This window comes from Bombus fervidus, chromosome 7, assembly GCF_041682495.2.
Source record: "Bombus fervidus isolate BK054 chromosome 7, iyBomFerv1, whole genome shotgun sequence".
Taxonomy (NCBI): domain Eukaryota; kingdom Metazoa; phylum Arthropoda; class Insecta; order Hymenoptera; family Apidae; genus Bombus; species Bombus fervidus.
Window position 1 is genome coordinate 16,641,889 of NC_091523.1, and position 24,435 is coordinate 16,666,323.

General features: G+C 40.4%; 3 protein-coding genes across 5 annotated transcripts in view; 2 read left to right on the forward strand and 1 right to left on the reverse strand.

Annotated features, from left to right (window-relative positions):
• Positions 1-20,051, forward strand: Apoltp (Apolipoprotein lipid transfer particle). Its single transcript, XM_072007245.1, has 23 exons — positions 1-200; positions 414-677; positions 979-1,023; positions 1,106-2,240; positions 2,648-3,011; positions 3,239-3,548; positions 3,624-4,126; positions 4,254-4,549; positions 4,672-5,179; positions 5,330-5,471; positions 5,542-5,715; positions 5,792-6,337; positions 6,577-7,504; positions 9,750-12,696; positions 12,940-13,289; positions 13,423-14,810; positions 14,933-15,117; positions 15,230-15,384; positions 15,625-16,796; positions 16,856-17,067; positions 17,186-18,214; positions 18,335-18,778; positions 18,868-20,051. Exons 2-23 carry the CDS (start codon positions 590-592, stop codon positions 18,949-18,951), a joined length of 13,005 nt encoding a protein of 4,334 aa, XP_071863346.1. The 5' UTR covers positions 1-200; positions 414-589; the 3' UTR covers positions 18,952-20,051.
• On the reverse strand, positions 19,219-23,710 carry Tbc1d22 (TBC1 domain family member 22). Of its 3 annotated transcripts, none has more exons than XM_072007251.1 (9): positions 23,598-23,710; positions 22,647-22,820; positions 21,976-22,535; positions 21,772-21,902; positions 21,428-21,682; positions 21,086-21,335; positions 20,770-20,993; positions 20,549-20,685; positions 19,219-20,170 (listed from the first exon to the last, which is right to left on the reverse strand). In XM_072007251.1, exons 2-9 carry the CDS (start codon positions 22,727-22,729, stop codon positions 20,155-20,157), a joined length of 1,656 nt encoding a protein of 551 aa, XP_071863352.1. In that variant the 5' UTR covers positions 22,730-22,820; positions 23,598-23,710; the 3' UTR covers positions 19,219-20,154. The 3 variants fall into 3 exon arrangements, with proteins under 3 accessions (XP_071863352.1, XP_071863351.1, XP_071863354.1); XM_072007250.1 differs by having other exon boundaries at positions 23,541-23,625; XM_072007253.1 differs by lacking the exon at positions 23,598-23,710 and adding an exon at positions 23,223-23,523.
• Positions 23,604-24,435, forward strand: part of LOC139989183 (tetratricopeptide repeat protein 39B) — a 5,960-nt gene continuing 5,128 nt past the window's right edge. The window contains exon 1 of the mRNA XM_072007249.1: positions 23,604-23,729. The gene's annotated coding sequence lies outside the window, so the exon portion shown is untranslated. The remainder of the gene's footprint in view (positions 23,730-24,435) is intronic.

The following is a 24,435-nucleotide window of genomic DNA, read 5'->3' on the forward strand; positions in this document are numbered from 1 at the left end:
GTTGATTCGATGTCGTTGGCCATTCGGTCAGCGAACATAGTCGGGGCAGGAAGCACTTACTTAACCGATCTATCGTGTACCCGTGCTTCCCATCAAGCGTGTACGACCGCGGCCTGTTTTGCACCCCAATCCTGTTCTTAGTGCGATCATTCCCCTCGATCAGTGATTTCTTAACGCAATCTTTCGATAACTTCGACACGGTACGAGCTACATTATATTCTTACACGTAGTGTCTTAAATCTCTATCGTTTCTCTAGTCGTCGATCGAATCCTTTAAATCGTTTCGTGTACAAAGCAAAGTTCAAAAGGCGATGGTCCAGTCGGAAAAAGAGGGAAGGAGAAAGAGAGGAGGAGGGAGGGAGAGAAAGAGAGAGAGAGAGAGGGAGAGAGGTAACGAGATCGAAATGTTGCAGGAGGGTTCGAGTATCTGATCGTGTTCCGGTCAGAGGTGTGCTAGTGCTAAATCGCGGGTCATCTCGTTCAATTTAAAAGCTGCAAGAAGTCTATCCACGAGGAACGCAAGGGGATGAAGGAGCGAGCGTATAGATGAAATAAGCAGATATTCAGCCCTGTTATCGTAACCAGCAATATGATTTGGAACGAGGAACGATCGTGGGCACGCGCTATTATTTTTCTTCTTGCTGCGATCTGTTTCGTCCTCGATACAGCGCAGTCAGGTAAATCCAAGTTCTCGGCAATCGAAAGATCAACCGACGATTTTCCATCGACGTAAGATCAAACTCGAACAGAATGAAATTCATTTATAGAATAGTTTATCGGTTTCGCGTCAATTTTTTTTCGTCGGCTGGTTATCGGTGCCGTTTATTGTTTAACGTTTCCTTCCAAGAATTTACGTCGAGTACTCGATTCGCGGGTATCGGTGGCCACCGTTATCAGTAGCGTGAAAAGCATAGAACGTATTTCTAAGAATCACGAAACCAAGCGTGCGTTAATTTGATCACGAAACTCTCGTTACAGAATTCGTCAAAGATCCTACGTTATGTGGCCGAGCGAAATGCAAAGGTAATTGATACGATTTAAAAGCTCTTGTAGCCGTATAGCGAAAGGGAAGAGGCGAATAATCGATGTCGTTCGATGTTTACAGTGTCAGCGACGAAGAAATTCAAATACGAAGAGAACGTGTCGTATTGGTACAGATATTCGGTAGACGTGAGCACGAATCTTGGCAATGTATCGTCCACGTCGTTTTCGACGCTACCGTCATCGGATTTCCTTGCGAACGAGTCCACCTTACGATTGGATGCGGATTTGGTGATTCGTTTCAACGACCCTTGCGAGGGAAGCTTGAAATTCCACAACGTAAGCCTAAGTCACGATCCTCGGAAATACAACGCGGAATTTCCCGACCGTGCCGGCTCGGAGTTCAAGAAGAACCTGGAACGTTTCGCGTTAAAGTTCGTGTACGACGATGGTCGTATAGAAGAGCTATGTCCGGACAAACGCGACCCAGTCTGGGCCTTGAACTTGAAGAGAGGCGTGTTGTCTACGCTGCAAAATAGCATGCACAGATTTGACGTGGATTATCGCGCGGAAGAGTTAGACGTGAACGGCATCTGCGAGACGAGTTATCGATTCCACGAGGCGAGACAGACCAGTCTGGTCGTGAAGAAAACGAAGAATCTGTCAAACTGCATAAACGGGCCAAAACATTTCTCCGTTATTCGTTCAAACGCTTACAAGAGTCCCCGATCGGACGCTCACCGTCCTCGTCATCCTCTTCTCGAGTCCCGAAGCGATTGCGAGTTAACGATCGATCACAACGTTTACGAGAAGATCGTCTGCAACGAGTTTCATATGCTGGTGCCGCTGTCGAGTGGCAGCACAGGTGCAAGAACCGAATCGACGACTACCCTTCGACTGATCAAAGAATCGAAAAACGATTATAGTTACGGCAACGAGTACGAACAAAGCGACAATTACGGGGCCGACCAAGAGGAAGACGAAGAGGAAGAGGAAAAATATGAGAAGGACAGACACAATCGCGCGAGAAGAACCAATTTGTTGTACGATTACTCGAAAACACCTAGGACCATTCACGGCGAGTTGAGGAGTGCCAGAGATTTGCTGAAGATAATGTGTAGACTAGGAGTGAGTACGGATGAGTTGCAGCAACGATTTCCCGAGACATTCACTGCGTTCATACAGTCGGCGCGACTTCTCGATTATTCATCCTTGTCGCAATTATTCGTCAGAGCCCACGGTATTTGCAAAACTGGCAAGTGAGTAGCGTTAAATTTAAAAGGAAAGATCGAACGCGAGATTGTACTTCCGAAGGACACCGATCGAGATGAAATCTGTTACGTATTATGGGAAGAAACTTGAAACGTGACCTTGAAATATCTCAATTTCGACGATTCGTGCGTTCGAACGATGCAAATCCCTGTACGCGAGGCATCGTTCCCTGTACGTGAAAGCAAAGCTGAATTAAGTCAAAAATTGTATGTCTGTGAATTCCAATTTATAACGTTAGTTTGTTCCATTAGACTGTACTCGTGTTTCAAAGTCATCGTATGTTTCCACGATACCAAGTTTCACTTCGATTGGTTACCGATCCCACTTGGAGGAATAAGGCACATAATCCAAAATTCCTCGGGATACACGAATTTATTTTTCATTAATTCCACAGGAAACACATTGTCGACTCGTTGCCATTCATTGGCAGTAACGCAGCCTTGAACGTAATGAAAGATCTGATAATAAAACGATACGTCAATCATTCAACGATCGACAAGTGGGTCATCGCGTTTGCTTTAGTTCCTCGGCCAAATCGAGACACTATCAGGGCTCTGTCACCCCTTCTCGATTTTCATCAACAAATTCCAGAGACTCAGTTCATTTTGAGCTATTCCACGACGATTTATGGCTTCTGTTCCACTCACGACATAAGTTGTACCAATGTCGAACAGGTCACACGATTCCTTTCATACCTCGAGCAAAAGATCGAAAAGGGATGTGCACCTCGAACGCATTCGCTTTCAACGACCAAAGAGGTACGTTAAATATCGAACAACTCGAGTGAGTTGTTCAACCCTTTAATCTTTGTAAAAATTACTAGAATACATTAGAATCTGTAAATTATCGATTTGGTCCTCGAGTGTTTTGCTCGTTCAAAAATTTTAAGCTGGAACAAAAATTTTGGATCGACCGATCCATGGGCGGAAATTCGAAAGACGCTGCGAAGCGATCGATTTTGCCTAATTCTGCCTTGCTTTTACAGACATTAGAGGCGTTAAAAGCGATCGGAAACATGGGCTTGGAAACCGAGAAGCTATCAAAACTATTGAAAGAATGCATAGATGACGTAGGAGGATTTTTATCCACGGAGGTTCGCGTAGCGAGTATCGACGCTCATCGTAGAATGCCGTCTTGCGAGAAAACGCGAGATCTCTACTTTCTAAACTACTACCGGAACTTTAGCTTGGATACGGAAATACGTATCGCGTCTTATCTGCAAGTGATGCGTTGCCCCGATTACAACGTCGTTAAAACAATCAAGCACACGTTGAAATCGGAAGAAATTAACCAAGGTAATTGTCGAATTCTCTTCTATGATCTTCGTCTGAAATAGAATCGGATTTCATTTTTCCAAACTTCGTTCACAGTCGGCACCTTCGTTTGGAGCCACTTGACCAATCTCTATAATTCCGCTTCGCCGACCAGGATCGAAGTTCAAAGTCTTCTGACGGATCGCGACCTCGACGACAAGTTCAACAAAGACAGAAGAAAATTCTCACGAAACTACGACGGATCTTTTTTCTCGGAGGAATACAATTTCGGTGGAAATTATCAAGGAAATTTAATTTTTTCTCCTAAATCGTATATACCTAGAACCGCTACCTTCAACTTGACCTTCGACCTGTTCGGCGAATCTGTGAACGTTTTTGAAATAACCACCAGGCTCGAAGGCTTCGAATATTATGCGGAGAAGTTCTTCGGTCCTAACGGACCGTATAGTAACGAGAAAGTGTCGGGATTCTTCAAACATTTATTCAGAAACTTCAGAGCAGCTCCGGAACAAGAAGAAGACTATTGGAAACGCGTGAAAAGGCTGCCGAATGTTATCGAGAATAATTTCAACGAACCCAGAATCAGCTTTAGTTATAAGGTGAGATAGAGAACGTGACCAGTTAACGATCCCGCGTAGCGATGAATTCCTATAAATGTTATTTCTATGTTCGTTATTCGTCTATTTGCGCGTTGTACGAAACGATGATTTTTCTCTTCGTTTGCAGATCTTCGGAAGCGACTTGAAATATTCTATGTATAACAGCGATCGTGAAATTAGAGAAGCCTTAACGCGCATTAATCCATGGGAGAAGTTTAATGAAATCGCTTCTGGAAAGGAGATTCGCTACGAAAATGCAATAATGTTCTTGGATTCCACTTATGTGGCTCCGATGACATCGGGGCTGCCTGTACGCTTGGATTTTGCTGGCTCTGCGGCTTGCAATTTTAAAATGTCAGGGTTATTGGACACCAAGAGGATTTCTAAGAAAGAGATCGAACTCATCAGTAATATCGCACCAAGGTATAATTAAACGCATCGTCTCTCTTCTCATCTTCCTCGTTTTATTTCTCCTGTTGCTTTCTTTTTTTCTTCGGCATTATGAAATTATGACGTATGAAACTAATATCTATGTGTGTGAACAGCATGAGCGCCGACTTGATCGGTAGCATGACCGTAGACGCCTTTTATAAGACTGCTGGAACTAAATTACGAACGAACGTGTACTCCTCCGGAGCAGTTCAAATTCATCTGGAGATAAAAGGATTACAGTCGGTCAAATTGAGTTTGGGCCTGCCGAATAAACAAATGGAGGTATTTTCCGTTGGCACGGACATCCTTTTAACAAGAGGCAACGGCGCCGAATTAGTGGAAAAGCCACTAGGTATTTTAATCGCCGGTCAAAATAGCAACGATCGAGCTTTGATACCAATCCCGAAAAATGTGATTAGCAACACGAGCTGCACTTGGGCCGCACTCGATAGACTGATGGGTTTAAAGATGTGCGTTAATTATCAGCTGTCCAACGCAACGAAAGATCCGAACGCGCCTTACTTCGTTTTGAACGGACCTACGCTTTTCAAAATCTCTTTGATCAAAGCTGATCCGACCGCCAAGAACTACTTGCTGAAGTACACGTGGGAGAAGACAATGGTATCGTCTCCTTTATTTTCGTTTTACAAAAACCGCTAACTTTACGCCTAGTTCGTATCTGTATAAGAATAAAAAATTTCACGATGATTTTGTAATTATGAGAGACGTAGCGTACATTAGTATCCAGTATTTTCGTTTGTCTCGTTTTAGGAGAGAAATATTTTTAGAGTCGCATTCGATACACCTGGATCGTTGGTTAATAGAGAGTTAAGCGCAATGGTAGCGTTCGATACGAAGACTCACAACGTAACGGTTTTATTAAAATCTGCTGGCAATTCTCTGGTGGCGGAAGGTGAGCTCGCACGTTAGTAAAACTACGAACAGACTCATCGACGTTCCAGGATTAACTTCGTTCCTTTCAGGTACCTACAAAAGCACGGAGAACGAGACATTCGTGGACATTGGTTTCGACATAAATGGTACCAAACACTTGGACGCAAGCTTAGGTTACGCGATCAAAAAGTTTCCCTATGGATACACGTTCAGCCCACAAATGCATCTAATCGTGAACAACGAACGGGTTGCGGCTCTTTCAGGTTTAACTCTATCCATTCGCCTATCATCAATTACTTTAATTCGATTTGTTTAACCAGAGGTTCGATTTTATTAAAGGTAAAATCCGAAACGTTTGGAAAAGCAACGTTTCTCAGTGCGATATAGACCTGACTTTCCAAACGAAAAGGGTGTGGAGCAAATTCACGGGATACATCGTTCGAAGAAACGTGAGCTTGACCAGCGCCTTCCAATTGGAGTATCAAATACAAAAGATGCCCAAGAAGGAAAGTCTTATATTCGAGCTGTCAGCGTACAATCGTTCGTTGAAACCTGTGACGCATAAAACGGTCGATTTAAAGTTACAATCTAGCGCGTATCCTCAATTGAACACGGAGATCAAAGGATCGTATAAACAAGCGCTCGGTCAGTTGGAGTTACGCGCGGAAGTGAATTCGAGTCCACATCTTAAGGACGATCGTCACAAGCTTACAGCGTTATTGAGCATCTTTTATTCGAAAATGTATTTTCAAAATCAAGATACGAAAGTAAACGCGTTGTTCGCCATAACAAAACCCATTCAGAACTTGGACATCAAAGTTGGGATTATTCACTATGCTATGGGACCGGAATCGAAGACGGACTTGTTGATAAGATACGCTCCAGGTTAGAATATTTATTAAACGCACAATGTTGGGGAAAACACGTTCTAGAGAAGAATGATCGAATGAAATTTCTCATCCCTAGTCCCTGAAATCCTCCTCCGATGTTCTTCCAACGTAAAATTCAACCATTTGCAGTTGTGATTCTTTCGATATTGATTCAGCCTCCTATATAATAATTCAATTCCTGACGTAGGATAAAACCCTTACCTCATCTTCTAATTTCAATTTCTTTGTATTTAGGAAAAGAGATTAACCTAATAGTGAATTTGATAATGCCTCGCGGTTTGGCGTTCATCATGGAGAGTCGCGTAAACTTGACGATCCCTAACTTTAATTCGATGCTGGTCAACGTACGAATCACGGAGAGAATGAAGCGAACGTACGACTTGGATCTTGCTGGGACTTGGTTCAGCGGGCACAACATAACAGCACGTGGCACCTACTCGGACAGATCCGTGGCGACCGTATTTAGTCACAGCTTGAAGCTGATTTTGAAATCTCCGAGTTTCGTCAACGACTTCCTGGTGAATTGCAAGGTGTATCGAAATTACAGCGACGTTAGAATCGCTCTGCACGTAGAGCAGCTGGATCAGGATAGATACGCTTTCATCTTAAATCACACGGTAGCATCGCCGACGAACATTATATCGTACGTGGAAGGAAGATACAAAGGAAACGTGTATTCGGTGATGACAGAAGTTGACACGCAACGAGAGATTCGAATGCAGATACACTTGGACAAATGGCGAGACGTTCATTTAGCGTTTATTAGCATGAATGAGGAAAATGAAAAGAGATTCGGGGCGGAAGTGAAATGGGACGCAAATCGAGATCCTGCGTTGAAGCTAGCGTTGTTTTTCTCATTAGATCGTCATACGGCTCAATTGCCCGCTCTTTCGAGCGCGGAGGAACAATTAACCGAACGAAATATTAGCACAATGATCACCCTGACCTATCCTGGTCGCTTACTAGCCTGCTCCTGCCACGTGACCGCGCGGGGATATTACAATTACATCGTGGATGCTGCGATCGATTGGAATCCAGAAGAAGCGATAAAATTGTACATCGCGACGGAATATAACGTAAAACCGTGGATAAAGTCGATCAGCCTGGATACTCGGTTGCTCATGCCATTTGAAAATTGGAGGAAAACGGCCTTAGGCGTCAGGCAAGTAACGAAAATGCTTTCGGTTATCTTTGAATTATCTTAGAACAACGTCTATCCAGATAGAATGACGTATCTTTTAACGATTCATTTCTCAAATATTTTATTTAACACGTTCGTCACCACTATACTTCCGTATGGGAGCCCCATCACCAAAAGATAGTGACGCTCTTCTTGTTCGAGTTAATTAAATATACGATATTATATATAGAATGTACAACATAAAAATATTAACAACACATTATACCATACTTTTTATTAATTTATATTCCGGATAATATATTACATTATCCTATATCGTATGGTATTCGTTAAAACATTCCAAACACGTTTGGGGTGATTTTGGACATTTCAAACAATAGTCATAGACTCCGTCATCGCTACTCTCCTCGCTTTCAAATATATTTTCACGCTGTTTACCGAACATTTTGAGGAGGAAAAAATCACCGATGTACGTCTCGCGAGTATGCTTCTCGACTAAATGAGAGATTTGAGATATCTGCCACGAGTTCCCTCGGAATACTCTAGCTGGAAAGCTTATCGCTTTCTCCATTTCATAAATAAATAATCTTTTCTTTACAATGAATCGAAGGCGATAAACAATGAATTCCTGCTTGTCGCTCTATTTACGTTCTGCGTATCGGCGGTCGGATTTGGGCCCCGCAGGAAACTTAGCCGAATCACGCTGGGCCACGAACGTGTTAAGTAATATATATGTCGGAGATGAAAGGACACCGGGCCTTCCCTTTAGAATTCTTTGGAAAATCCCCAACACTTTAATCTTTATAAGTTAACCCGATTATAATTGTCTGAGATTTGCGATAATGAGCTTGGGCTCGAGGCGACAACTAGTCGCCGAACGTAGCCGCGGTCACGGGATGAACGTTTTTACCTAATAGAGATATAGAGTAATTACTCTATACAATCTATAGCTCTCCTAATCTATACAATTTATAGCTCTCCTTAAAAAGAATAGTTGTAGCGGCACTCGACAGTAAACATTCCACTGGTTTCTGCCCCGTGGCTCGCCACACATAGACTCTATTCTTTGGGCAATATGATTACCAGGTGTCGATGCATCTCCACAGTACATGTTCAGTTAGCCTAAGGACCCGCTATAAATCTTAGGATTTAGTTAACTAAGGTCCTTCAAACGGACAAACAGCCTTTATCCTAACAATCTCTAAATCTATCACCTACTATGGCAAGATACGGGAAATCTGCTTTTCTCACGAACAACGCTTCCCGCTAGCAACATCCTCTCAAGGGCGGCTAGCATCTTTCTCTAACCACCAACATAGAAATTAACCAATTAACAGCAACGTCCATTTCCCTCGCTTTCCGAACGAGGGTTGTCCTCGACGAATCCGACGATCTCGTGCCCTGAGACATACTCCGTCATAGTGTTCCTCTGCAGCATCACTGTGACGGAGGGGAACATTCTCGTGCGATCTCATCAGCGAGTAAAACAACGTCTTTACGATCAGTGGATATTTTACGTTTTTGGCAAAGAGTCCGACTTAGACTTTGGAAGAAAGTATATTTGTTATCCCGGATTCGTTATCGAACCTAAGATCATTGTCATTAGTATCTCGAGTACCTAATTACCACGGTTACTTGTCAAATTCTGTAATAATCATACTTGTACTAGTAAATATCTTCTCTATTGCGTAATAACAATGTCTAATCCAGATGAAGATTCGTTACACGCCCCCTTTTTTTTTCCGTGGAGGAAATCCGCACGGACACCCACCGCTTCTAGGGGGAAGAGCGGCGTGGCAGTGTCGAACTCCAACCGACCAAAACTTCCACGATGACCGTCGCTCTTGCGATCGAGGGGTGTCCCGGAACCGCTGAGGCGACACACGAGGGCCCCCCGCGCACAACATTCTGTCCGCAAATGACGCGGTGTGTTGCCATATCACGTCGCGTACCCTCCCGGGGGCCGTCCGGATCCCCAACCGAACTGCTTGGTGGCCCCCGGGTGCTGGAGAGTCCAGCACCTAATTTCAACCCCCATCGGAGGTCGCGGTGGCCCTCGCGCGCTCAGTGTAGGCGCGTCCACGGACACCGCTGCGCCCTCGTCGGCCAATCCTCTCGGGATGGGAATCCCGCTCCCTCGCCCGCTCCGCTGCCTCCTTCCGCAGTATAACTAGCTCGCAGAAGGAGGCTACGGTCGTTACACGCCCCTAATCATAATATCAACCCGACGCATAAGTCTAATTCGTTCGTTCGAATTGGATTACAGGTACGAGCAGGAACAAAACAAGATAAAATTGAACGGTAATGTTCACTGGAAGGATTCGCAACGATTGATGGCGGAATTGGACGGCAGTACGGAAGAGCACGATAACTTTAAAGAATGGAGAGCCAACTGTGGAATAAGTAGCTCCATTCATGACATTTTGTCGACCACCGTCAATGTTACTCATAAGGTTATCGGTTGGGAAACCGCGGACACTCGTTTGCTAGTTAAATATCACCCGGATAAGGTGATCAATGCTTGGAGTATTTGGCACTTGGACAAGAAGTCCGATGACGTTTTCAATCTAACCGGTAATCTGCATCTCGAGTCGCCGGTGACTCGCTACAAAGTGAGCGACATGAGATGTCAACTGCAAGTGTTACCAAACTGGAAATTCTTAGGAGCGGCTAACTTGGATTTGGATGTGAAAACCTATACTGGCAAACTGATCGGCGATCTTCATCGTTTGAAGGAATCCATGGTGGAATTCAACGTTACCACTCCGTTAGAAAAATTTTCTTTGGTTCGTGGAAGATTCGGTCTGTCGGAGAGCAATAGACACATCGTGGCGGAAGTGGCTACTCCAACTAGTGTTATCGGTTTCGAGATACTCTGTCAGTTCATCACGCCGATTTACAACTTCAACGTTCGACTGTCACTCGCCACGCCATTGGAAGTACTTCACAGGCTACTTTTGGTCGCTAAGCTGAACAATCGAGAGGCCGACTTCCGCGTTGGCTACAACCGTATACTCGCTGGCTTCCAGGGTATTTGGCATTATCGCAATATTACCGATTTTCATTACAGTTACATACTGTTTACGCCTGTCGAAGGTTTCGAGGAGAACGGAATCGTTGCCAAGTTAATCGTAGCACGCGATAAGAACGAGTCTGTCGACATCGATACGGAATTCTCCATAAGAATGTCTGACAAAAAATACGCAGACGTGAAGATCGGTGTCAGAGCTAAAGCCGGTCCGAAACCTGCGCCGATTACTATACCGATTATTATCACGGGTAACCAGACGAACATCGACCAAGCGAAGAACGACGGTAGCGAGGAGTTGACAGAGAACGAGGATAACGTCGAGAAAGACGAGCTGGATCAGTTCGAGGATTACGAGGAGCAAAGTAGCCTTCATTGGCACGGTGAATTCGAATTGTGTCTTATAATTATCGAACCTATCGTAGGAGAACTCGATATAGACAACGAAGGACCGACTTACAAGGTGGCCGCTGTTCTGGGCAGTTTCGACGATAAGAAAATCCTGTTGCACGATACATTTTGGATGGAGGATCTTTTCAATATGCGGAACAAATTGAACTTGGTCGTTCCGTTCGGTTCCGTCAATGAGATCGTTTGCTCGAATGCGTTTATCGTAGACCTAGAAAAACTCATCTACAGGATGGAAGCGACCGTGGAAGTTAAAAAAAATGTGACTTGGTACGAAACCGGAGTACTCGCTATTTACACCTATCGAGAAAGCGAAGAGCAAGTGCTAGAGTTGAACATAAAAACTCCGATAGAGTCTCTGAAATTCGTTAACATTAACGGCAGCCTGCGCGTCTCCGGCAGCCTTTACAGGCCTAAGTTCAGTGTTCGTGCACCGGACAGTACCATCGATGTGAACGCACTTCTGGAAACGAAAGAATCGTTGGTGGACACGTTGATCGTTATCAAGGTCGATACACCGTTGCTAAAGATACCGAAATCTACCATTACCGCGAAACGAGAATTTACCGTGGAGAAACGGTACGCGCAGATAAGTTGTAACGTTGTCGAACCTGTCGGACTTTCCTTCCTGTCGAGCTGGCACGCGACGAAAGACGAAGTTAAAGCTTTCGTTCTCTTCAACTCTTGGATAGAGTCGTTAAAGAACGTCAAAGTTCACGTCTCGTATCATCCAAACACGACCACGAACAACGGTACCGCGAATCTAGAAGTTTTAGCGAAACTACTCGACCGACAATACAAACTATTGGGCAACTATAGCGGTGACACGATCGAGTCTGAGTTCTATACGCCTGCCTCGAACGGGAAACCGCATCTCCAGTTTCACGGCAACACGATGAAAGAAAGCGATTCCGTACACAAATTGAACGGCGAGCTACGAAATCACATGACTTCAAAGGTGTCTACCGTTTTCGGTACCATCGAGCTGACGCAGAATGGCTCTTTGCACACTGTCGAGGTAACGATCCAGCCAAAGGAAGTCGAAATCGGTCGAAACGACAGTATAGTTCTGAAACTGAAAAAGGAGAAGTATGGATTAAACGGTGCGTTAATTGGTCACCCGATAAACGGATCGTTGGACGCGAATTTCGTTAATCCTTTGAACTGGGATGTGAGAGCGCGCGCAAATTTTGACAAAATATCGACCGTGGAAGGTCAGGTGGAATTTATCACGTTTATGAACGTTCAAGTGAACGGCAACACGACACTGTATGTTCATGCGGAAACACCGTTACCGGATATTCGCAACGTCACTCTTACCGGAAGCATGCTGATGTCCAACAATAGCGGTGATATTCGAGCAAATGGTTGGCTGAACGAGTACACACGATATGCGATTCTTCAATGGAAGTTGATCTACATGGCAGACATGTTCGGAAGGGTTTTGATCGGATACGAAGGACCAACCGATCTTGACAACAGGCTTGTCGATACCCGGCTATTCTTCAAGAATCCTCGTCAAGCGTTCAAAAACGTTGACGTGGGTTTCGACTTGGACGTGGATCGTGAAAAATGGAAATTTGCGGCGAACGCTACTGTTGGATTCCGCAACCATGAGAACATCGATGGACTGTTCACCGTTAGGCTACCACCTCCTGACAACGATGATCATCGTCTTCTTATTAGCTATCACGCCAACGGAGGCTTCAAGGATGTAACTTACGTGATCGGGTACAACAGGCTGCGTGCGAAAACTAACTACGCTTCCGATGGCTCGGTTTGTCTTTTCACATTTTTTTATGTTGTATTCTTAAATATTTAGATTTTATTTCAATATTTTTACCGTCGAGACGTTATCGTCGAGAAACTAGACACACGTTGCAAATCTCTTCATCGTTTCGAATCGATTAACTTTGCCCTAACGTAATTTTTTCTATCGGCAAGACTACAAACATATCAACGAATACAAGACAAGCGAAACAGTCTGTAAAATGAAAAATTCATTTCGGTTTTACCACAGATACACATAGACGAGAAAGACATCAACGGACATCTTCGAGGCTCCTGGGGAACGCTACCAGTTCAATCCGTGAATAATCTCGTGAACATAAGCATCGACAAAGAGTTCAAACTGAAATACTCGCTATACAGTCCAAAATTTCAGCAACAAGAAACGTTAGTTTTCTTGCTTGATTACGGCGCTACGCAAGGCTCCATAGACGCTGAAGTTTATTATCCAGCTAACACGCGATTGGCTTCGGCAAATGTATCGTTCGAAAGTCTGGAGAACGTGAACGGAACCATCAACACCATCTTACCTATGGCGAATATCTCGTCGTTGGGATGTCAGTTCACGGTTCTCACTACTTTGTAAGTAAATCGCGTCATTTATGAGTTCGCGGATCTATATCTTTGTCTTTACACATAGTAGGTCATATTTCTTTTCAATTAAATTACGTCGAAGGTACGTCTGGGTTGGTACAACGAATGACAACTGTTGCAGGCAACGAAACAAGAGATACGTGAAGTTTTACTGGCCACAAAACACCGCGATCGTGGATTCAGATTACAATTACCGGAGCGAGAAATTGAATTCGGATCTGGAAGGAATTCTGCACGCTGAAGTTCCTCTGAATACGCGCCACATCGGCCACTTGACTTACGGTTACAAGAAACGACCGCAAATGACCAGCGGTTACTCCAAACTGACGTACAACGGTCAGGAAGTTCTTCACGGTCAATATAATTCGAAGAGCGAGTCGAGAGCTGGCTTCGAGAAAGATCACACTCAAATCACGATTGAGAACGCGTACAAGCCGATAGGTATTCTTTACATAAACCAATTCGAGTACAGCGCAGGAAACGAAGGGACCAACTATCCGACTGTCGAATTTAAACAAGTTAATTTGTACCGATTGGATAACAAGACGGCGTTCAACGTAGTCGGCGAATCTAGGATTAGAACGTCGCACACGGGACAGGATATCCATTTGAAGGCGATACATTTGAACAAGACTGTGCAATTGAAGACAGATTATCAAGTGTTACCGGGCGAATTCGAGCAAACCAGCTGGCTCAGTTTGGGCGACGACGTTTGGGCATCTTACAGTATCAACATTTTAAACAAAACTACCGAGGAAGTGGATAATCAATTCTTAGTTCTGAACGTCTCTTATCCTCGTAGAAATTTCAGCCTCGACGGCTCTTACTGGATCAGCAGCGAAGAGTTGAGGTCTGCGGTGAAACTCGCTTGGGATCAAAAAACCACCAGACCTAGAACCATAGGAGCATTGTTCAACTGGACGAAACTTTCTTCGGAGGATAAGACTGGCATGCATCACCGAGCAACCTTCGCTTTGATTCATCCGAGTTTCCTGAAACAAGCCGCTCTGATGGGCGAAGTAAAACATAGCAATTCCAGAAACTCCATGAATATTCTTCTCGTCGCTAATTACTCTATCGATCCGAACAAGTGGTTAGAGTTTTCAGCGTCGTTTAGAAATGAAAGTGAGCCACCGACTTCTAAAAAATATTCTTACCAAGTAGAGGGTAAGCATCCGAGTACGAGATTCGATCTAGGCGCCCAAGGATTCGTATACGAACAGAATAGCAGGCTGTTCGGAATAGCGAACAACGGACATTACAAACGTGGATACATAACCCGAGATACTGGAAAACTAAACGCACAATTGGATCTCATTCGCAACGAGATATTTTACCAGCGAGAGTATAACGATGCGATCAAGTTTTTAAACGCTCGGTATTATCCGTTTGACCGCAAATACGTTTTGAACGGTAGTATAATAAATACACCGAATCTAAATGCCACTGGTTACTTCTTTCTCGATCCGACTGAAAAATTAACGTGGATGATGGTCAACTACACTCCAGGTTAGCGCACGAGCTAAAAAGAGAAACATTGTTTCAATAATTATTTGGATTTGAATCTTGCTTCTTTCTGATGTGAACTTATTTCAATGAATTTAACAAATTTAATAAAAATTCTTTAACAGATGCCGTGGAGAGTTTACGAATGTACGGTAGAATTCCTGACGCACGGAATGCTGTGTTCGATATTTGGAGAACTTACGAGGAAGATTTTACCGTGTCAGACGTCTCTTTCTACTTAAAGCTCAATCATTCCCGACTGATTACTTCCACCCTGCGCTGGAGACCCGAGCTCAAGGCCGATATTATTGTACGCAACCATTTCTCACGCTATCCTTTCTCGTTCAAATTTCACTCCAAAATAGACGAGTTTTTCGAAGAAGACGAAGAAAGAAAATAAATACACGTGCTCTTAATTTTAGGCTCTTTTGAAAAATACGGCGATGGACGCATACGATGGTATAAACAACGATATATATTATTGGAAACAATATATTAAAATCGAAACCGTGAACGTAATTTCGGACGTTTGGGATGACGCTCAATTAGATCTTCGAGAATTTATCGATGACTGGAAGTGAGTAACTTTCGTCGTTTTACTGTTTAGTATCAATAGACTGCAGATATCTATGTAAATTTATATTTGTATAAATTATCACTAAAATAGCAAAATCTATTTTATGCACATTATCGCTCAGAAGTATTCTGACACTTACTCTTGACAAGATGTTCTATAATTATAAAATTATAATTTGTAATTATAAAATTCAAATAGCCACTATAGTCATAGTCATGTCATCGCTTGTTTATGTTGTAGCAATCTGAAGGAAGTTCAGACAGACCTAGAGGAGTTGAAGAACTATTTGAATGATTCTTACAACGCAAACGATTTTTACATTAAAGATATCGTTCTTTACGGAGGATATATAATAGATGAGCTATCGTTGCGAAGTCACATAGAATCCCTGCCAAATATCCTGAACGAAATATGGGAAATAATGGGCGAATCTGGGGAAGCGATCAGGAACTCGTTACTCTGGATCATTGAAACGATAAAGAACGCGTTAAACAAAATCCCCGAAATCACTGCAGCGATTCTAAGGGGTGATATGATTTCTCAAGTGGCGAGCACGATCGATCAGCTGCTCGAAAAATACGACAAGTTCATGAAAGATCTTCACGTGTCGTTCATCAAGTACATAGGAAATCTTTGGGGACAGATTTCTCAGACGATCTCGCAGCAATGGAATCGATTTTTATTGCTTATAGAGCCGATGTTCATTCGTTTCATTCACTATTTGGAAACTGTGGTCTGGAAGACGAGCAAAGAATTCCTTGACTTCCTCTACGATCGTAGAAACGACCTCATTTCTTCTCCTTACTTCGACCATTTCTCCAATTTCACTCAGGATATCGACAAGTTTTACCGAGACATCAAGGGCAACGATATCATCACCAACATTCGCAAATACTCGAGTTTGATAATACAATTCTTGAAAGATAGATACTTCACCTTCGTACCATTTGGGAAAGAACTGAAGGACATCGTCGACGAGATCGTGAGCGAGCTAAAAGAATTACAAAAATTACCGTCTATACGTTACGCTTTAGAGAAGATGCAACAAGTGTACGATAGGGTGTGCTATGCTTACGATTACTTCGAGATACAAGCGAAAATAGAAAGTGCCATACGATTAATTCACTTGAAATTAATCGATATAAGTCAGACAGCTCTTCAGGCTGAAAGTAGATACCGGGTAGCCAAAACGAAATTCATCTTCGATCCTAGACAGGGCTTGATGTGTTTGGAGCAAAAGCTTCCCATGTCTTGGCACTCGTTCAATCAAACGCCAGAATTTCACGAGATACCTGAAATCAGAGCCATTTCTGACGCAAGTTCCTACTTCGCGTCCTCGGACGTGACTTTCTGGAGTTTATACCGGTACAGACCGTACATGGATCCGTCTAATTGGCTTCCACCGTTCAGAGGTAATCACATTCATTTTCTTAATTTCGCGGCCATCTAATTTCAATCGATCTAATTTCAGCGCAAGCAATGATCGTTGGTTTGCAAGACTTCATTACCTTCGATGGAAGACACATAGAGTTCGTCGGTTCTTGTACGTACCTGTTAGCACGCGATTACGTGCATGACACCTTTGCCATTCTGCTTGAGTATCAGCAACAATCCGATCGAGTTACGCACAAGATTATCGTGTTACTTGGAAAGGATGCTCTCGAACTCAACTTCTTCAACGATGTTAGTAACGCTAACAATAATAATAATAATAAGAACAATAGCAATAATTAGCGATACGCTTAAATTTTTTCCCCTTGTGAAATAGCAATCGATTAATGATACATTTACCTTTGCGCAGAGTATCAAACTCATCTCCGGACAATCGTCGAGTACATCGAGCAATCTCGTGCTTCCGATCGAACTCGAGAATGGAACGACATACGTCTATCAGGCAGAAAGCGTGGTTACCGTGGAACGCAAGCAAAATCAGTTCCGACTCGAATGCAATTTGAAATTCAATCTGTGTACATTAGAATTGTCCGGTTGGTATCACGGCAAAACCGCCGGTATTCTCGGAACGATGAACTACGAGCCAATGGACGATACCATAGCATCGAATGGTATTGTAACGGAAAACGTGAGGGTATTTGCCGAAAGTTGGTCGATCGAACAAGAAACCGAAGATAAGTGTCCGACAAATAATTCCGATCCAAGAACGAAATCAGAAGTAGATTCGGCGGTCATAGAATTCTGTAATGATTTGTTCGTGAACAAAAGTTCCGAATTCCTTAGCTGCTTCCACGTAATAGAGCCGGAAGAATACTCAAAAATATGTTATGCGAGCGAGAGCAGATCGGAAGCCTGCACCGTGGCGTTATCCTACATGCAGATTTGTATGTTCCATGACACATATCTTAGAATACCGGACGTATGTAGTAGTTGCAGTATGATAGACGGTAGTCAAGTTGCGGAAGGCCAGTTCATTCAATTAGAAGGTGATCGAGTACCAAACTCGACCGACGTAGTGTTCATCGTCGAAGGGAAAGAATGTAACCACGGTGTGAAAGAAAATCGTAGCATCGAACAGTTAGTCACTCAATTGAACAAGGAGCTCAACGATCAAGGTCTGACGGATAATCGATGGTCTCTGGTTACCTTTGGAGCGAACGGAGTGTTTGATCATCCGAGAAGCGTCGTCTTCGATGGACAAATCTTTACTAAGAACGTGGCGCGATTTGTCGATTACTTTGATCACGTGCCAATCGGCGATGGAAGCGGCGATATTTTCGCGGCAATCGCGTTTGCCTCGAAACTCGTGTTCAGAACCGGCGTATCAAAAACTTTCATCTTAATGCCATGCTCGCATTGCGAGCCGGAAAATCAGACGGTAAGTGATATTCGACGATTTTCTTCCGAATGGCACCTGTGCTTTTCAGAACTACAACTCGATTCGAATCGTTCGATCAATCGGTTTCCTTAATTTTCTTAAACAAATTTCCTTTCTTAGCTTGACTACGCGGTGGTACACGAAGTATTATTGGAACACGATATTACGCTTCACATATTGATGGATGGTGATTTCGAATTCGAAAAAGAGAAACTGAATAAGATCTTCTACGGTCTGGACGCGACGAAATCGTATACGAAGAAAGATTCCAGAACGTTGATCGGTGATGTCGACCTACGAAGACAAGTGAAACTTTCAAAAAGTGCGTTAGGTTATTGCACGCCTTTGTCTCTGGAGATTAATGGAACAATATTTAGCGGTAACAAATTACGTTTCGATAAGCTGACTTCGATCAAAAAATTCGCCAGTGTTTTCTCCAAGAGGGTAGCTTTAACGGCGCAACCTAATCCTTGCCAAAACTGCGAATGCACCGCTGATAATAATGGCGTCACACGTATGGAATGTATACCTTGCATCTATCCAACTCTGGTTTCTGTTGATTACGTAAGTTTCTTCTTCCCATTTCCATCTGTATTTCTGTTTTTATATTAACGTAAGAATATAATGGTTTCCTTTTTTTTTTTTTTTTACAGGAAACGTTTAATCTGAACGATTCTTTGGCGTCTCTACAGCCACTGAACATCGATTATGATCAAATCGATATCGATGACAGCTGAAAAAACACTAAATGGGCACACGCGTCCCTCCTTTTTCTTACTTATTTTATAGGTATTGTTAATTTCGCTCGAACGAAAAACTTTTACCAATGTATATGCCATACATCTTTCGACAATGAGTATTCAAGACGTATTCTGAACTTAAGAATATCATATATGATACCATACGTTTAGTAAATAATTTCATGTATTTATAAACTAATATTCAGTCCGATTTTTACTTCGAGATACTTTGAAAGGAATATTATATTTATATAGATACATAAGTAAGAAAGAGACAGTCTCGTTTATTAATCGACGACGCTACACGCTTCGTGTGTACAAGTTTTCGATAAAAAAATTGGAATCGAAGAATCAAAAAACATTACGCTATTTTAAATTTAATCGACAAAGAACATAACAACATCGAGTAAATAATAATAATACGTGCCATATGTTAAGAGTACAATTCATCTTATGAAATACGCATTTTTTATACCTTTTTCCTTTTTATACAATTTTCGATTAGTCTTTCCTGACATGCAAATCATCAGACAAGTATCTTTCGATACTTTTACGTTCTATTAAACTCTTGTGTGTATATAAACGCAATATCATTCGTTCGAAAATCAATTGAATCACTGACAAAGGACAAAATATCACACATTCTAATTATTTTGTAAGATGTTCATAGATAACTAAGAATAACGTACAGATAATTTAAAGATAGAAGCTCTCTCTGTAATATTTGTATTATGGCAATGCATAAACATGGCAAAGATCTGCATCGAAATCTCCTGACACGAGATTCTAAATTCCGAACAATAGCCTATTCTCTTTTTAAAGATATTCTGAAGTAAGAAAAACTGAAAGAAATGGAAATAAATACTATCATAATACATGTGCTACTTTTTTTACGTGTTTTGTATATTGTAAATTATATATACTAACTTGTTCAAATGAAATCGGACACAAACTGAAAATTTATACGAGTAGAAGAAAACTTGTAATCGCTACGTAAAATAGCAGTCATATAATTGCAACTGGTTTATAAAATCTTTCGCTTATTTGTTACCGATGTATATAATAATTTTAAATATATTATACAAATGTAACACGAACCATGAGTGGCGGTCGATCCGCATTACATCTTCATATTTCAGGATGCATCTAAATATATTTTTCACAAACTGAGAAATGGCGAGCAAACTTATTGTTCATAGATTATCGTCCAGTAACTCTAAAAATAATTGCTACAATATTATTAGTAATAATGATAGAAATGGTAATGATAATAATAATAATAATAATAATAATAATAATAATAATAAAATATATCATATAATATAGTAATAAAATTTGTAAAGACTATTTGAATCTTTGAAAAACATAACGAAAACAGAGCTTCCGTTTTTGAACTACAGAACAAAGCGACTTAAAATTGATAACTTGATCAATTAGAAAACAATCTAAACTGGTCCTGAGAGTCATCGATATATTATATAATATAAGCGATGACTATAAAAACAGGTGTATCAATTTAGCACAAGATCATTTGTGTCAATGTTCGTGGCCGCAATTCTCATATCGTTATCTAAACACTTTGCAAAGTGGTCACCTGGTATCGTGAGCTTGCAAGTGATTGGGAGCATCTGCAAATGTGAATTTTAATTTGTATGCTTCTGCTACCAATATTCCTATTTCCGAATCTGTCCAATTTTGAGTAGGCAGGTTTTGTAGCATTAACATTAGCCCCTAAACAATAATAGTAAACTTAATAACTGAAAGAAAGCTTTACATCGAATTATAGTTTGCACTAGTCCTATGGTCTAAACTTACTTGAAAATCAGGCTGCAATAAAAGATGACGCCTCCAACGAAGAAGAAACGCGGCGCATACATAAAGTTGAAACGAAGCAAATCGATCAGATTCTGCTAAATAAGTGTCCCATAGACGAATGGTACAATGTAAAGGGATTTCTCTTGTTAATAGATTATTCATCCATCGGAAAGAAAACTGTAAATAATCCACGCCATGTTGGTGTAGATGCTGATGTAAAGGTACTAAAAGAATGGATTACACCTTTGATTATCCAAAAACAAGGTACAATGGAAAGAAAGAAAAACAGAATGTTTCAAAGGACTGATTTACAAACCATCGACTCTTTGTATCAGTTCTTTCAATTGATTTACTTTGTGCTGAATGCCTAATTGAGCAAAGATATAATTATCTTGAATACCATCGAGAAACTTGGACAAACACCAAAAGCTATCTGCTTCTATAATATCTCGTTGTTCTTTTAGTAATGATGCAACATCATAATTTTCTAAATCTTGCCATGCTGACACAGGCACTGCTTCTTGCAAGAACACGAGAAAGAAAGGTGTCACTAGATCATTCATTCCCTAAAAACAAAGAAAATTGCAAGGGAAAAGAGATAAAAATAAAAACAATTTGAAGATGACAATTCAAGGTAGAACAACGGACGTGAACATACTTGAACATAACCAGAGGCGGGATGTCTAATCGCCCAAATATAGAGTATTCTTTCAAAGATAAATTGCACTGTTGTTTGTTGAAACAACGAAATAAGCGGTGACATTCTTGGAATGTCAATGTGTATTTGACGATATGTATCTTGGAATCCTTCATCTCTTTCAGTATCGTAATATTGTTTCACTAAATTCCAATAATCCAATCGTTTTCGTTCTAATACGTGTTGCCTTCGCTCTAAATTAGCTGGTAAATACTCCTGGATGACAAAAAACAAAATTAAAAATTTTTTACGAAATTTTATCATTATGCATAAAACATATGACACAGTTTACCTTTATTACTTACAGACAATAACCTCCATGTAACAGAACGCAGTCTTGCAGGTATACCCGACCACGATAACTGCCTCAGTTCGTCTAAGTTTAATACAGAAGCTTCCAGAAGGGACTGAAATTTATCTACTTTACTTTCCCCATCTACAATTATTAACAAATCAAAACTAAGGATACATTAAAGATAAATGGATGTAAAAAATTGTTCCATAAGCACCTTGTTCTTTAGAAGGTACAAAAAATTTAGTAGGCGCGGTTGTTTGTCTTAGCGGTTGCGGCCTGCCTGGGAATTGCGTTGGTTTATGTTGCGGGGAAGCACCGTACTTTACACCCACATCTTCTGTGGAATGTTGACTGTTATTCACTTGAGAATGCATAGACAAATTAGCATTTCGCAAATGCAACGGTTGCACGGCTAATCTTTGGAGAGCTTCCGCCCGTTTCTCCTCTGGAATAATTTCTTGAACGCGATGCGTAGATTTTACATTTGTTCCTGAATCTATGCATGTTTTTCCTGACCTATGACTATTAATGACACTGATAGCAGCAGATTGACTAACTCGTTTTGATATTTTTACATCTGAGACTGTGCAAAACTCATCATCTCCCGAATCCCAAGCATCATCTACACTCTCTTGAAAATCTTGAAATGATGTAGAGCCTCCACTACTTCCTGATATAACTCCACCACTTGTAGATATTATATTAACTGAACTGCCAGACATCAGTGTAGTACTACCTATTTTACCAAGCTTACCATCTTGTTTGGGACTTGGTCTTTTATTATGCATGTAAAATATAAAAAATTATATTATTCTCAATAATCAATACTAAAGATTAATTATAACTTTATTTTTACCATTATTAGGAGCATAATATTATACATACCTGCCTGGAACAGCACGAGTATTCTTTTTCCAAAAAGATTGATACGTTTGATAGGCTTCGCCTTGGTGACTCTGATTTTCCATAATTATTACAAATTATGTTAACTAGCACCTGTCACCTTTCCCAAATAATTAAAAAAATGGTACAAAGTCCACATTCCCTTAAAAAGGTTTACTGAAACAAATTTTGACGATAGTGTTTGTTGTTATTATTGTTACACTGTCTTACACAGTCTTATTACAGTCTTTGGATTATTATCATTGTTATACTGAATATACAAAATTACAAAGATCATATCATTTCATATACAAGCGCCAAAAATAACAGACATTAGTGAACTTAGGTAATTGTTATTTTTTTCTAATTCATGTTACTTTATATTACATAAATTTTAATACATAAGTTTATCCAATTTATTGTTCATCTTATGATAAATATATCAATAGTTAAGAATACTATACAGCTATTTTATATAGGATAAAAAAGCATTTATTTGGTATATATATAAAAATTATATTAAAAATTATAAGTAATAATAACAAGCTATCTCTAAAAGATATAGAAAAACAAAAATACTGTAACATCCAATCTTCATATTATTTTTAATTATGAACAGGTTAGGTTACAATGTATAAATATTTTGATCGCAGCGAGTGACTAGGAAAAATGGAGATAATATCATTATATCTAAAAATATTTATGCAATAGCATTGTTACGTCAACAATGAACAAACTAAAAAAGCATTTATCATTAGGGTTTAAAGTATGGGACACTGTGCGTATAAAGCGAATTAGTTTTGATTTCTTGTTTTAGTGCACTCAACATTTCAATCAAGATGTTAAAACAAGTGCACTATAAACTATATAACATTAAATGACTTTTTAAAAATTTACCAAATGTACATGAAATAAGATATGATACAAAATTTTGTTTGATGCATATACACTCACTGCTTTTGACGTATGACACGTCTTTGCTGGTGCTGCCATCAAAGAAATGGCTAAATTAAATTTTGCATAGGTATATCAGCATATGTACAATACTATTCGTTCCACTACATCACTTTTTCACATACTATATACGTAAGTACAATATTCTTTTCTTGTTAAGACTATATTAGTAATTTTAAAACCTCTTGTCTGATAAAATATCCTTCTCTTGATAACACGAAACTAAACTAACACGAAACTTATAAATAAAAACATTAATGTTATAAAGCACAATAGTGCTATGAAAAATGGTTTTTAATAATAACAAACAATAAATAAATATAAAACAGTAACAATCTATTCAACTAAATGAAATTTCGCGGTAGAGAAAGCAGTCTGCTAGGAAATCAGCGATTCTCAATATTTAGAAAAGTTTAGTGTATATCAATACATATATCAACTTTCTTTATATAACTTAAACTTTAAACATTTGGTTTAATAAAACATAAAACTTTAAAATCTCATTTGAAAGTAAAATTTATATAGAATCATTTGTATATGGCCTTATAAAATAAATATGTTACATAAAAGTGTTGATGTAATATTAATTATTTTCTATCCTATGGACCTACGAATTAGAAGAAATGTTCTAATTGAAAATATTTCTTTAAGTTGTGTATACCATTCTAATACTTATGTTGTTATTTCTTAGTCTTGAGAAGGATTAGATATGTGATAGATTACATAAATATTAATATACATGTATAATTAAGGTACAGAATTTCATAGATTCGAAATCTAGAAAGATTACACGTGACTATCAGTGACTCATGAAATTTTTAATAATTAAATTTGTCAC